The sequence below is a fragment of the Notolabrus celidotus genome, chromosome 9 (assembly GCF_009762535.1).
Source record: "Notolabrus celidotus isolate fNotCel1 chromosome 9, fNotCel1.pri, whole genome shotgun sequence".
Classification (NCBI taxonomy): domain Eukaryota; kingdom Metazoa; phylum Chordata; class Actinopteri; order Labriformes; family Labridae; genus Notolabrus; species Notolabrus celidotus.
The window spans coordinates 12717168-12730171 of record NC_048280.1 but is presented as its reverse complement, the minus strand read 5'-3'; the positions used below and the strand labels follow the sequence as shown (position 1 = coordinate 12730171).

General features: G+C 38.6%; 1 protein-coding gene across 1 annotated transcript in view; it reads right to left on the bottom strand.

Moving 5' to 3' along the window:
- LOC117819500 (dmX-like protein 1) overlaps positions 1 to 13004 on the bottom strand; it is a 63406-nt gene extending 50402 nt beyond the window's left edge. Inside the window, exons 1-9 of the mRNA XM_034692894.1 lie at positions 12661 to 13004; positions 10766 to 11005; positions 9196 to 9321; positions 4746 to 4823; positions 4095 to 4173; positions 3753 to 3894; positions 3281 to 3347; positions 2912 to 3096; positions 1903 to 2104 (exon numbers count right to left, since the gene is read on the bottom strand). Of these exons, the coding sequence (XP_034548785.1) occupies positions 1903 to 2104; positions 2912 to 3096; positions 3281 to 3347; positions 3753 to 3894; positions 4095 to 4173; positions 4746 to 4823; positions 9196 to 9321; positions 10766 to 10852 (966 nt within the window). The 5' untranslated portion in view covers positions 10853 to 11005; positions 12661 to 13004. The remainder of the gene's footprint in view (positions 1 to 1902; positions 2105 to 2911; positions 3097 to 3280; positions 3348 to 3752; positions 3895 to 4094; positions 4174 to 4745; positions 4824 to 9195; positions 9322 to 10765; positions 11006 to 12660) is intronic.

Genomic DNA, 13004 nt, shown 5'->3' with positions numbered 1-13004 from the left:
TGTCAGTTCTAGCTGGGCAGTCAGCAACAACATAGTAATTGAAGCATGACGAGACAGAACATCAGCATAAAAAAATCAAAATAATAAGTGTGAGGTGTTGCACAGATTGCAGAGAAGAGGCTAATATTCTTCACTGTTGCTCGTCTTGAGCCTTACAAAGCTTCACAAAAACCATCTTCATGTCTGATAGCCAATTAATTTTCCCTTTTAACTCCACTAAGCCTCTGATTTTCTATCTTCCCTCTCAGTCTCCTTTGGCTCTTCTTGTTCTCTCATCTCTGCATTGCACTAATGGCCTACATTAGCAGTGGCAGAAGTTCAGTAGCTAGGCCAAATAGGGCAAATTATAGATCACAACATCTGTGTCATTATGTTCCCACTGTTAATAGTTGTGAAGACTTTTGCACTTAGTTTTTAAAGTCCACACTATTCTAAGTGTGTTTGAGCTTCATAAAAGTCATCAGTTCGATTTAACAAAAATAATGTCATCATTCTCAATAGTGCTTTTAATTTAACCAAAACAAAATGTGTTGGTTCAAGCCAGCACGTCTTTGATCTAAGTTTTATAATAGAGTGCTTCAAGAAGACAGCTTCTTTTTTTTAAGTTATATTTTTGGTTTTTTTGCCTTTATTTGATAGGATAGCTGGAGAGAGACAGGAAACATGGGGGGTGGAGAGTGGGGGAAGACACGCAGGAAATGGTTACGGCAGGGAGTTGAACCTCTGCGACGAGGACTTTAGCCTCTGTATGTGAGCAAGAGGACAGTTTTTTAACCTATCTCAATCTGTCTGCTGAACAGTCAAATATGGCAATGATATCTAAATAGGAAGAAGAGAGATGACATTCATCAGTTTATAGATCTAAATAAAGATTCAATATGCCAGTTATTACAGATTTTATGAGACAAATGAATGCAAGTATAGAGTATTTCTTATATAAGCCAGATTTCACGATAGGATTTGGGCTTTTTTTATTGAGATCACAATGTCATCTTGAGTGGATGGATCTTGCTTATCTATTCAGTCAGACATTCACTCAGTTAAAAGTGTATGAGGCACACTGTTAAAAAAATAATGTGATCTTATTTAACACTTCTGCAACAATCTCTACCTCTATGAATGAGAAAAACTTTCAGTTTGGGGATGTTAAACAATGAAACTTTGTCATCCTTGTTAATCAACACCAGAATCCATGGTTTGTTAAACATGTTATTAATATGTTTTATAACTGTAGGCCTGAAATGCTGGTTCATATGTTGTGCCGCTGGAGCAACCACCTGCCACTAGCCAGGGCTGTAGCCGCGGTTGATGGTTGCAATAATACAACAATGCTCTACCATCCGGCACTGATGAGAGATGGCAACCAGCTCAGGGTGGTTTGGTTATATTTACAAAGTTGTATGCAGGCTGTTCCCAGTAAAACTCACATATAACTACCCCACCAGAGCAATGTGGAACCAGCAAAGGCATGTGGAAGTAAAACTGCAAGGATGACGGAAGGCTGGTGGTGATAGCACTGCTGACGTCAGCCACACTTGGTACACCACTTTCACAAGTGTTTTCTTCCCTTTTTCAATGTAAACAACCACAAAATAAGCCACTATAGAACATCCATAATCAGGACTGTTGAATTATAGTGTATAATAATGGCCATCACATTTATAGACAATAAAAAAACACAGAATTGCACAATATGTATAAGATAAAAATTAAGAATTAAAAGTGTAACACAAAGCAGAAAAGCAACGTTATAAGGATTGCATTCCTCTAAAGTGGCTTCAAAAAAACTAAATGATAAAATTCTCATTAAATGCATGTGTTATTATTGAACTCACTGCTATATCACACTGTATTTAACTTTGAGTAGTCCTCTACAGCAAACATGGCAGAAGAGAGGCTTACTTCCTGTGATGGTCGTCCTTGCATCTTCCCATTGCAGGTGTTTTTCCTCAAAGGGTCAGCACATCTGTGTGAGTCACTGTGTTGGCTGGGGTGGTTGTTATTGTGACCTGACAGGAGGCTGTCTCCCGGCAACAACGTCTCAGCCCAAAGCCGACACACACTGTCCTTACAGCTGGTGAGCAGAACGTTACACACTGCACCTCTGTTGGGAGAAAGGGAGGAAAGGGAAGGGGAGTTACAAAGGATGATAAGTTTCTGTCTTTTTCCAAATCCCAAGACTTTAATGCTGATAGCACGATTGAAAAGCAGATGAAAGAAGTAACTCCTGCAAAAAAATGGCCTGAGAAACTCTGGTCAACATTAAACACAAGGACGATTAAGGAGTAATCAAGTCTAAGCTTTTGGATTATACTGTAAGTTGACCAAAGGTAGAATGGGAGACTGAGCCATTACCATAGCTGTACAACCTGAATCTCCACTCCTTCATTCCTTCCTGAGGCCGGTATTATGTAGTCAAAGGAGATTAGCGAAAAAAATCTCCCTAAAATAATACCATGTAAGTGCCTAATGCAATTTAAGAAGCTGAAATGTAGCAAAACATTTAACTCCTCCTCGTCAATTCAAAATAAGTTCCCTGTGAGCCAAACCTGCTGCAAACTGTCACATTGTGATTGTAGTCATAGAAAAATGACGGGTCACATAAGGCTAGCTAGACTTTAACAAAGCAGGGCAGAACACACAGCCTCCTCATAACAGTCTCCTTTTGTTCAGTCTACAAATTATACATGTGCATCAAGTAGCTAAATAAACAGAAAGCTAGACATGACCTGTCTACCCAGTAAAACAGGTAAATAAACTCAATGTACAGGTTTTTCTGAATGAGCAACTGGAAATGTGTGCCTTTCCTTTTGTTTTGTACAGTTGTGTCAGCAGCCTAGATCAAAATAAACTTGTTCAGATGATTCAGAGCTGCAGAAAAGTAGAAACATTGCCCTGATGCTGTTCATACCGAGGCATGTACTTGCTGGTTTTCCTCCAAGAGAAGCCAGTTACAGAGCGGGGATGGGCCAGGTAGACAAATGAAAAGGTCAGCTCTCCTTGGACACTGACACTGGGCTCTGGAGGATTGAAAAGTCTGGAAACTCCCGACTTCCACTTACTGGTGCTGTACCAAACCTTTACAAGGCAATCATCCTGAGCAAGGGAGATAAACAAAGACACTAAGTTATAATGCTGAAGGTGTGGTTCTATGGTAGACAGAAAGTCCAACCAAAAGTGACTTTACATCCACATCTGAGTTCACAGTGTTTGACTTTGGCAATAAAAATTTACAATGTACATGTCTTGGATAAAGTAGTTTGCATTCAAATACACTAACCTGTCCAGCAGTCGCAAAGAATTCTCCATCGGGAGAGAACTTGATCAAACTGACTGGAGAGGCTGTCCTTGGGAGAAAAGATATTAAAATGACATTAGTCATATATAACAGAAAATAGAATATGAATTAACAGATACAAAATACTGTTAAGTATTGGGTAAAGTCTAAGATGGATGTAATAAATAGAAATACATATAAAAATAAAGGGCATTTAAAAAATGTCTGGTTCTGGGTAATTAATAAAATAAAACAAAACTTTATAAAAGCATTTTTTTTTACCAAATCACCCGATTAATCCTTATTAAAAATGGGTAAAAAAAAATAAGAACACCAGTTTGAGTTAATTTTGGTTAGAACAATATTACTGTTAAAAACAAACCTTTCTTTTAGGACAAAAAGTAGTTAAATAAGCATCCCTAAGTCACAGACGTAGGCAGCAACATGTGCAGGTTTTGTACTTGTGAGTTCTTACTTGCTCTGCCAGATGCATCTCCAGGCAGACTGAGAGTCTCTAATGGTCATTTCTGTCGGCTTGCCTCCATCTTGAGCTTCATCTTTCCCATCAAAATGGGACCACAACTGGAGGCTTGTAGAGCCAGTTAAGAGAGTGCTGCCTGAAAACACAAACACATTCTCTATGTCAGGACAGAAACCAGCATGAGTTCATTTTGATCAGTTCTCTTGAAATAAGACAATAAAACAAATAATGCAGGAGCAATCTTTTATTTTACAGTGGAATCATTGTATAAATCAAACACTTGGTTTAGGACATGATGTTTGTGTTACAATTTTAAAGCACTAAGTATCACAGTACCTGTAGGATGCCAGGCCAGGTTCCGTACCATAGACTGTAAGATGAACTGACCAGTCTTCTGCCATTGGCAGTTCAACTTCTGTTAAAACATATGAACACATTAGATGACACATTTAGGACAGAAATAAGATAGGTCCTTAAACCATTGTATAATTCGGTCCCCTATAGCAGTAGTTATAACTGTATAATAAGAACCAACAGTATAATGAGAACCAGCCCAGCTTTACAGCTGCACTCATGTGAGGCACATGTGATTAGGCAGACAGTAGCTGAAACATCAGGGGACTAGTGTGATTAAAATGGAACTTGGTGAGCTGGTTTAAAATATGTATAATCTTTCCATTCCCTCAAACTGTTCTCTGACTTCTCCAAAAACAGACGCTGACATAGATAACCTGGAACTTCTGCACTGACTACAGAACAAGAATAAACAGTACACATGACCATGATTGCAAGACTTCAAACAGGATGTCGGCAGGAAATTTGTGTGTTTGAAATGTTTGCGCTTCTCATGTGATTTTCTGATACGTTTGAAGTAACAGTATTCTGTGCCGTTTCAAATATCAAGTCGTGAAAAGAGAGAGAGGCCTCAGATGATCTGAAAACACTCATGACCAGACTGTGACCGGAAGATTAAGGTAGGTTACTCACAGTTTGAGATGTGTCTTTCTGATATGAGTGTTGAACTGGCTCAAAGACGCACACAATGCTTCCATAGGAAGCTGCAATCTGTCAGAAGAAAAAAAGTAAAAGACAACACATTAGATACTGACATTTGTTTTCTTATTTCAAACTAATTAAAACGTACTGTGAAAGAAAATATATTATTCAACACATTGTTGACTACACTGAACTTATAAACATGCAAAATTCATCAAGTTGTTGTATATCACAATGAAACACACAACATTTGGAAGAAACATAGCATTACAAAAGCATTGACTTTGTGTGTATCAGCCTATTGGCTCCTTACTTATGGGAAAAAACAATCGTGACAGTAAATAACTTATCAAGATGCTAATGAGTGCAAACAAAGGAACTATTACACCTCTTTCAACAGGATATGCCGATGGAAAATAATAACGTAAGTCTATAATTACCCTTTGTTATTAAGTCAACGCTGTTTTGTCTGCCAAATGTATTCTCTGGTAAGAGCTACATGCTGTAGTGCTTTCCATGGGAGCCACAGTCACAGTGTTAAACAGACTGAATTGGTGAAATGTCTGTCTCAGCAACCACAAATACCAGGCTTAATAAGGTCAGGCTGTTAGATAATACAAGCTGTGTCTCTATTGGGGTAAATAATGTGCCGGTTGTTATATAATGAAGACCATGAAAGACGAGTTGGTCACACACCCATACAAGCAAATGTGCTCGTATTAGTTGACACAGGAACAAACATAAAAAGCTTTCATGTGCATAGGCACAGTCAAAAATTCTGCTAGACAGACAGTTCCTCGTGGTGTGATGATGATGCATCGGGGTAATAGGTTTTTTTTTCTAAACAAAGTTTGTTTTTCTTCTATTTCCAGTGCAAAGCAAAGTGCAACACATCTACACCATCAAAGAACTGATGATGTGAGCACGTAAAGTATTCAAGTCAGTATAGACCTGTTCTACCAACTATGTTTTAAAAAAAGAGAAAACATCATGCAAGTAAATAAAAAGATTAAGCCTCTTCTTTTGTGGTTATGACTTTTCTTTTTTCTGACTTCCACAAAGCTGTGAATAGGATTTTGAGATGGAATTACGCTGCTACAATATGAAACTTTGGACACCCTGTATCACCTGATAGAGCATGTGCCCAAATGTATTAAGTGTAATTTCTTACTAAATTTACTCCGGTTTGATACCAGCCCAGGGGCCTCTACTGCATGGCTTCCCACCTCTGCCTTTCCTATCCCTCTTCCAGCTGTCTATCTTTTTAAAGAACCAGACACTGCCAAAAGGCAAAAAAGTTACAACACTTGATATATCATGGACCAGCAAAACTGTTTAAACTGAATGTTAATGAATCAACTTAAGCAACCACAGTTGCTCTGATTCTCTGTTGTATGTCAGGAGCCTAGCATAACATAATGTTCTGTTATTACTCATTATATCTTCAATAAGTAGTAATGAGCGTGAGTAACTAATGACACATTCAGCAGCAACATCTGTGATGATCATTTGACAAGCATCTATTTTCAGTCCTGCATCAACTAGTACATGATTGGTTGGCTGGAGTAGCAACACTAGCACCTTGCTGAATAGTACAGACTGAAACATTTCAGTGGTAGGGCCATGGAATATGGTGGCCCTGAAGCCATTTCTTAAATGTAAATTTGTTTTGGCCTTGGTAAAAGTGTTTTGCTGATGTAATTTGTTTTATAAAATAAAAAAATGTTTTCCAAAATGTAAATTTGTCTCCAACTTTGTAAAAGTGTTTTATCTTTTGTAAATCTGTTTTGTCCTTCAGGGCCACCGTAATGGAAGCGTAAAATACAAAGCCAAAGCACTCTTAGTGTCCTGAAAAAGGTGCACGGTGCAGCTGATTCTGTTTGTGTGAACAGCTCTACAAAAAGCGAAACAAACTTAAGTAGTGTGGCTAACGGTAGTGGGCTAACATGAATCCATTATAACCTCACTGTCTCTATGTTATGAGCACATCCCTGGGACATACGGGTAGTGAGTTTACTGTGTCTTTCGGATTTTAATGCGTCAGAGATGCAGGGCGCATACCTCGCAACATGTGCTCAGCAATGCAAATGTCATATAGCAGAGGGCAGGGAAGTGGGAAAAGCATACATGCTTGTAAAGATGCTAGACCATGCTGGAGGCATGTGAGGTTACTTCTGGCCCAACTGAATCGGATTAAACATCACATGAGGGGAGGGGTGAAGCCTTTTTTCTGTTCTCATTTGACTTTAAGTCTAGCCAATCTGTTGTTTCAAGGCTGCCATCATTAGCAAGTAGAGACACGTTTAGTGGCTTGTAATGATGTCTTGTGCCTCAAATATATATATAATGGTGTCAAATTTTTGCATATGGAATTATCCTGGAATCTTCTAATTTGATCTCGTTAAGCATTTATACTCACTTACTAAGAGGAATTGTGAAAAATGTGACTATACCAATAATTCAGGATGGGTTGCTCTGACGAAGCAGCCCTCCCTCAGGCTTGGAAAGTGTGGCAGGTGAACATAAGAGGTGATTGAGACTTAAATGTTTCTCTTACAATCCTTGCCACTGATATCATTACAACACCAGCTATACATTGTAAAACAATAACCAAGCCCTGCAAAGATCCATTGCATAATGATTTTCATAATTTTATCTGCCAGACACCTGAATTTCCCTTCAGGGATTAATAAAGTAAATGCCATTCCATTCTATTCTATTCTATTCTATTCTGTTCTGTTCTGTTCTATTCTATTGAAGAGATTCAAAGCTGACCTTAAGCAGCTTTGCAAATAGATTTGATGGCATTAGTCTGTGGAAAAAGGTTCAGAACTACAGGAAACTTCTCAAGCAACCCACATCTCAACAAAGTGTCATAGCTCATATTTGTGATTTTAAGTTGTTAAACTTTACATTTTGGACAACATAACTTATACATACGAATAAACACAGTCAAAACTTACAACCCTTGCCTGAACAAAACATATTGTATCCTTCTATATTCTTATAAAAACTCCAAATCTAATGTGGTCCTGCTTTGAACTACTTCTGCAGCAAACAGAAAGTGAAACACAAGCATGTACTTGTCTGTGAGACACAGATGGATATGAAACAGAGTGCAACTGCAAACATAAGAAAGTAAATAGCAGAGTGATAGTTTTGTCTAGATGCACGTTAAGGTGCATTTCAACCAAGAGTTCCGGGGTCTTTTAACCCCCAGAACTACTTTCCCCGGAACTAAAAGGTTCCTGTGCACCCATTGTTGTCTGCGTTTCAACCACCAACTGAAGTCCCAGGTAGATTGTGAAAATCAGGCCAGTGACGTATGGAGAAAAAAAATTATCTTCAATAATATTTTGAAATCTTAATAAAAACTAAACTAGTATGTATTCTCAGGAACTCCCTCTGTGTTTCAACAACTGTGTTAACTCCACAAACACCGTTACATTCAACCGAAAGTCCCAGGACCTTTGAAAAGTACTACTCCCCAAGCAGGGGCTTGTCAGGGGGGAGGTTAACTACCCCTGAACTAAATTTAGACCCTGGTTCCTCCGATCGAAACACACGTAGGTCAGGGGTAAAGTCCCTAGTTCTGGGGTAAAGTTCCTGTGGTGGAAAAACGCCTTTACAAACAAATCACAAAAAATATTTTCCTTGTGCGAACATTGAAGCCCATTCGGGGGGTATTAAAGTGATTATCAGTAACGGCTGCAGCAGCACTTGTTTTACGAGGTGAACTTTTCTCTCACTTGGAGTTGATGACAGGAAGCTTGAGTTCATTAAAAGAGTCTTTGATGTTGCCAACAAATCTCCCTCCTGAAATGCTGCCAATCCTTTCAAAAAGAGTAAGAGACTTTGCCAAAAATGTGCCTTGCAAAACAGCTTATTCTTAAGAAATCTGTAAAGAACAAAGAAGAAAAGTTTTGCTAGAATTCATAAGAGGGGTGGGATTTTGCTGACACTCAAGATTGAGCCTGCCAGCCCAACTTGTTCCAAAGCCTATCTGACAAACAATCCTTCTGTGGTAATTAAAGCAAAGTAAAAGTAAGAACACCTGCATTTCATGTTGCTTTTAAAAAACACTTTTGCTTTGGCTTTTACTTTTTAGACAGATCTCCTGTTTTGTAAGTTGATCTCGCAAAAGTATTGTGCATATGCATATGATGCAATATTACTATAATAAACACAAACTGCATTGTTTTTCCTATTTTGGCAACACACTGTAGCAAGTCCTTTGTATTCTATTCATCTACGAACAGTTTTGGCCTCCGATTAAAAAGTGACACTGGAACACTGAATACATCCACTGGAAATGTTAAATATAAACATTCATGCAAAGTGAGATGATTATATCAGAAAAGGTAAGGTATTTTGGGAACCTTCTTTTTTCTAAATCAGCCTGAGGACCCAACATGACAGTGCACCTCTCCATCAATCTTACCTGTCCACCCTGCAGTGAGCAGTCGACACAGCCGACCTGGATGTTCCCATGTTTGGCCCCTGGGATGATCTGCAGACGCTCAAAGTCACTGCCCAAAATCACCACGTCACAACCCGATGCATAGGCCTGTCAAGAGACAAAGAGACAGCAGAAAGGGACAGAGATTGAGATGACATTCAAATCCACCCACTGGGAATTGCATGAAGGACTACTTGGACTAAACTTGTCTTGGAGTCAGTGTTACTGCATCAAACATGTCACCATATGACAGCTCAGGAGTCAGAGCAGATACGATTAGTATTCTAAGCTCCATTTCTGTGGCTCACAGAAGGAGATCTTGACATGAGCTGGGGTGTGCTTATTGTGACTGAGCCTCCTTTACAAGAGGACGGGGGACAGAAATAGTTCTGCTATTGATCCATTCTCTGGTTAGCATGGGAGTAGTATCTTGCAGAGTTTTCTTTGAGATAACCGAGTGCAAGAGCAGTCAGATGTACTGCCTTTGTAATTCAGACATGCAGAAGAGTCATAAACTTGAAAAAGGACGTCATGCAGTTGAAGGATGTGCTTTTTCACTCTTCAGTATGACCTAAATTATACAGCAGTTATCATAATGCAACAAAGTGGCTACATTCTGATTCAAGAATACACCAGCATTCATGTACGTGAGACTTTGTCATGTTTTGACATCCCCGTCATCAATGGGGGAAGCTTTTTCTTTTTCATACCCCACAAAGAAGGCAAAGAGGATTAAGTATGTAATAAACAAATAACAAGCATTTAAGCCTGTTGGAGGTCTGAGGGCTTAATACTTTTATATTAAGTATGTTTCAGCATTTACAGCCTGACTTATCAAAATAAAATACTATATGCCTTTGTGTGAAAGTTTCTTTCTAGCTGCTTATTGACAATATTAACACTATTTTTAGTTCAGTTGTTTTGCTGTGGTGCCACAAACTGTCCTAGATAGATATGACCGACAACCCCAAACAACATTATTTTATGAATATACAAGGTTTGGAAAAAGTTTACGAGAACTTGTTTCGAGAGAAAAGCACCAACATAGTGAAAAGTTTTATTCCTAGTGACGGCTTTAATTTTTAAATAGTGATGTGTTAAGCTTTTAGGGGGACTATCAGGTCCACAATATCATTTTAATCAAAGGAAGTTCATGCCATTCATGTCCTTTAAAATTGGCATACATTTTGAAAGCATTATGTCTGATTGCGATGGTAATTTGCTCCTTTTTTGGATGCTTTGTTGCATCTGTGTTGAACTAATTTGAAATGAGTACTTCAAGCAAGTACTGGATGCAGCTCTTAAAATATCCTGACATATGCCCTCTGTGTTCCCTTAAAGCCAGGTTGTAGACAGGTTCCCCACTGAATAAGGTTTTAGTCCATTAGCAAAGCCATCTTTGCATCAGTATCTTTTCTATACTGTGATTCTTCATTCATAAGTGAGTCTATGAACACAAATCTGTTCTGACAGATCAGTTTGACCTACTGCTAAGAATCAGATCTCACACACAGCTAGGACAGAAATATTTCCAGAGCTTGAAATATCTTACTGTGAATGGCACATTGTTGACGCTCCCTACAGAGAAACAATTGTCTCCAGGGTTGACAGCCCCTGTGAGAACCTGATGGAGATTCATGACTCTTGTTTATAATCTCCTTGCGTGCCTCCCTCCTCTCTCCTTTTTCACAACACCCTCCCACTCCAGGGGAGATTCATGGGAAACCTTGGGACGGGTGCGTTCATCTTCCTCTGCAGCTTGTAATTTCACTTGAGTGTCTCCAAAGACTTGCTGTAGGGAAGAAAGAGAAGAGTGAGATAAAAAAAAAAAGAGAAATGTAAACAAGACAATGTTTTGGTTTGGTACACATCAAGCCAAGAACATATTACTGACCTACAGTTATTGACTGCAAATTGATTTAACACTCAGCACTTGTAATACAATCAAGGACAAAATAGATGATCTGTAAATTGTTGCTATTGCACTATATTGTGCATTGAGGGCATCAAGTGTTTGTACATCTTTCTTCCACTAGGTCAAACACAAATAAATGGTGATTCACAAACAAACTGACAGTTATTTGACAAGAAGAGGAACTGTTGTATCAAAACTGAACCTATCTGGTATTTTGTAGACTGACAAGGCATACTGGTGTCAAAGTTCATTAAACCCTGGTGGGACTTTCATGCCATTAATGGTTACAGTTGTTTTAGACATTAGCAATTGTTTTTCCACATAAACAAAAAGAACCTGCTGTCAACCTCAAACTGACAAACTAATGAAGAAGTTACTAAACTAGACTTACGACTTGGTGAGTAAACCAGAGGAGCAAATATGAGACGGACACACACACACACACACACACACACACACACACACACACACACATACACACACACACACACATTAAAGTAGATGCTGGAAGTGATGCTGTAAGAGTCTATGTCACGTTATCTCTATTGTGGCATCCATCCCAGTACTTCCCAGGTGGAATTTGGAAACTATTCTGATGAATACATATTTGTGCTAAAATGATAACACATATTTAAGTAGCAACTCAACAACTACTGCATAAGGTAACAACATATAGACAAGTAGTTAAGTGGTGAGATCGTTTTTTAACACTGAATTTATAATTAAAAGACACAATTTCACATGAATGCATGATATGTTTTGTTCTGTAGTAAAAAAGCTAGGTTAAGTTATTGGTCAGGTAACAACAGATAGTACAAGCACTGGATTTGAAGACAAACTCATGTATGTTGAGTATTGACCTTCTGTATGCTTCTGTCCAAAAGCCATTGTTAGAGAGCAGGTGTCAATGAGCCGAATGGGTCACCATCAGTGAAGCATTGCACCTGACAGCACTGCAACCCTAATCCACATTGTTTGGTATCAACTTGTTTTGCAGTTTGTCCACTAAACACGAAGGGTCACCTGAGGAAACTAAGTTGTGCAAAGTAAACAAATCCATAACATGGGCATAAAAGCTTTATATATATATATATATTCGTAACTATTGACGTAAATATCGCACTTCTCGGTCCCAAAATTGAGATAAAAATATCATAAAATATAATCTTGTCTCAAAAATAAGTCTTTGAATGCACAAGAAAAAGTGCATCAGTAACATTTTGAGTTAACAACTGGAGGAAATGAGTTATGTTTCCTGTTCTGTGACAATTCACGTGATCTCATTTAACACGCTAGCACAATAACACACGACCGATGACACCACATTTGGCGAACACTGTGTCATCCATTAAGAAAGAAAGGATATAAAAGTATTAAAGTCCAGCAGTTCAATAGTTTCATTAAAACACTTCCAACACTAGCTGGCTTTAATGATGACGCTAACTTAGCTGTCAAGTTTTGCTAGCCAGCTGCAGTTTAATATACAATGCTTGTAAAACGACTAATGTAAGAGTAAACACTGAGTTACTTACATTATGCTGCATTTAAATGACATGTCCTGTAGATTGAACAGCACAAGTCTCCTTGGTTAGCTGCTCTCTTTGGTGACTGTAACGTTACACGGTCTCCTTGGTTAGCCACCGATAGCACGTACTAGCTTCTGCAGCTCTGTTTAGCGGGCTCCTGAGCTACAAGCTAGCATTGTATCACTTATGACACACATTTGGTGCCTGACAATAACTGTGAACGAAACGGGAAGCTTTTAAATTACTGCTCAAGATTCTAACAACAAGCAGGGGTCAGCCTCTCCCCAAGGTTAGCAAATAGAAGGCTTCCAGAGAGGAAGCTTTTCCTTATGTTGAAGATGTGTCATGAT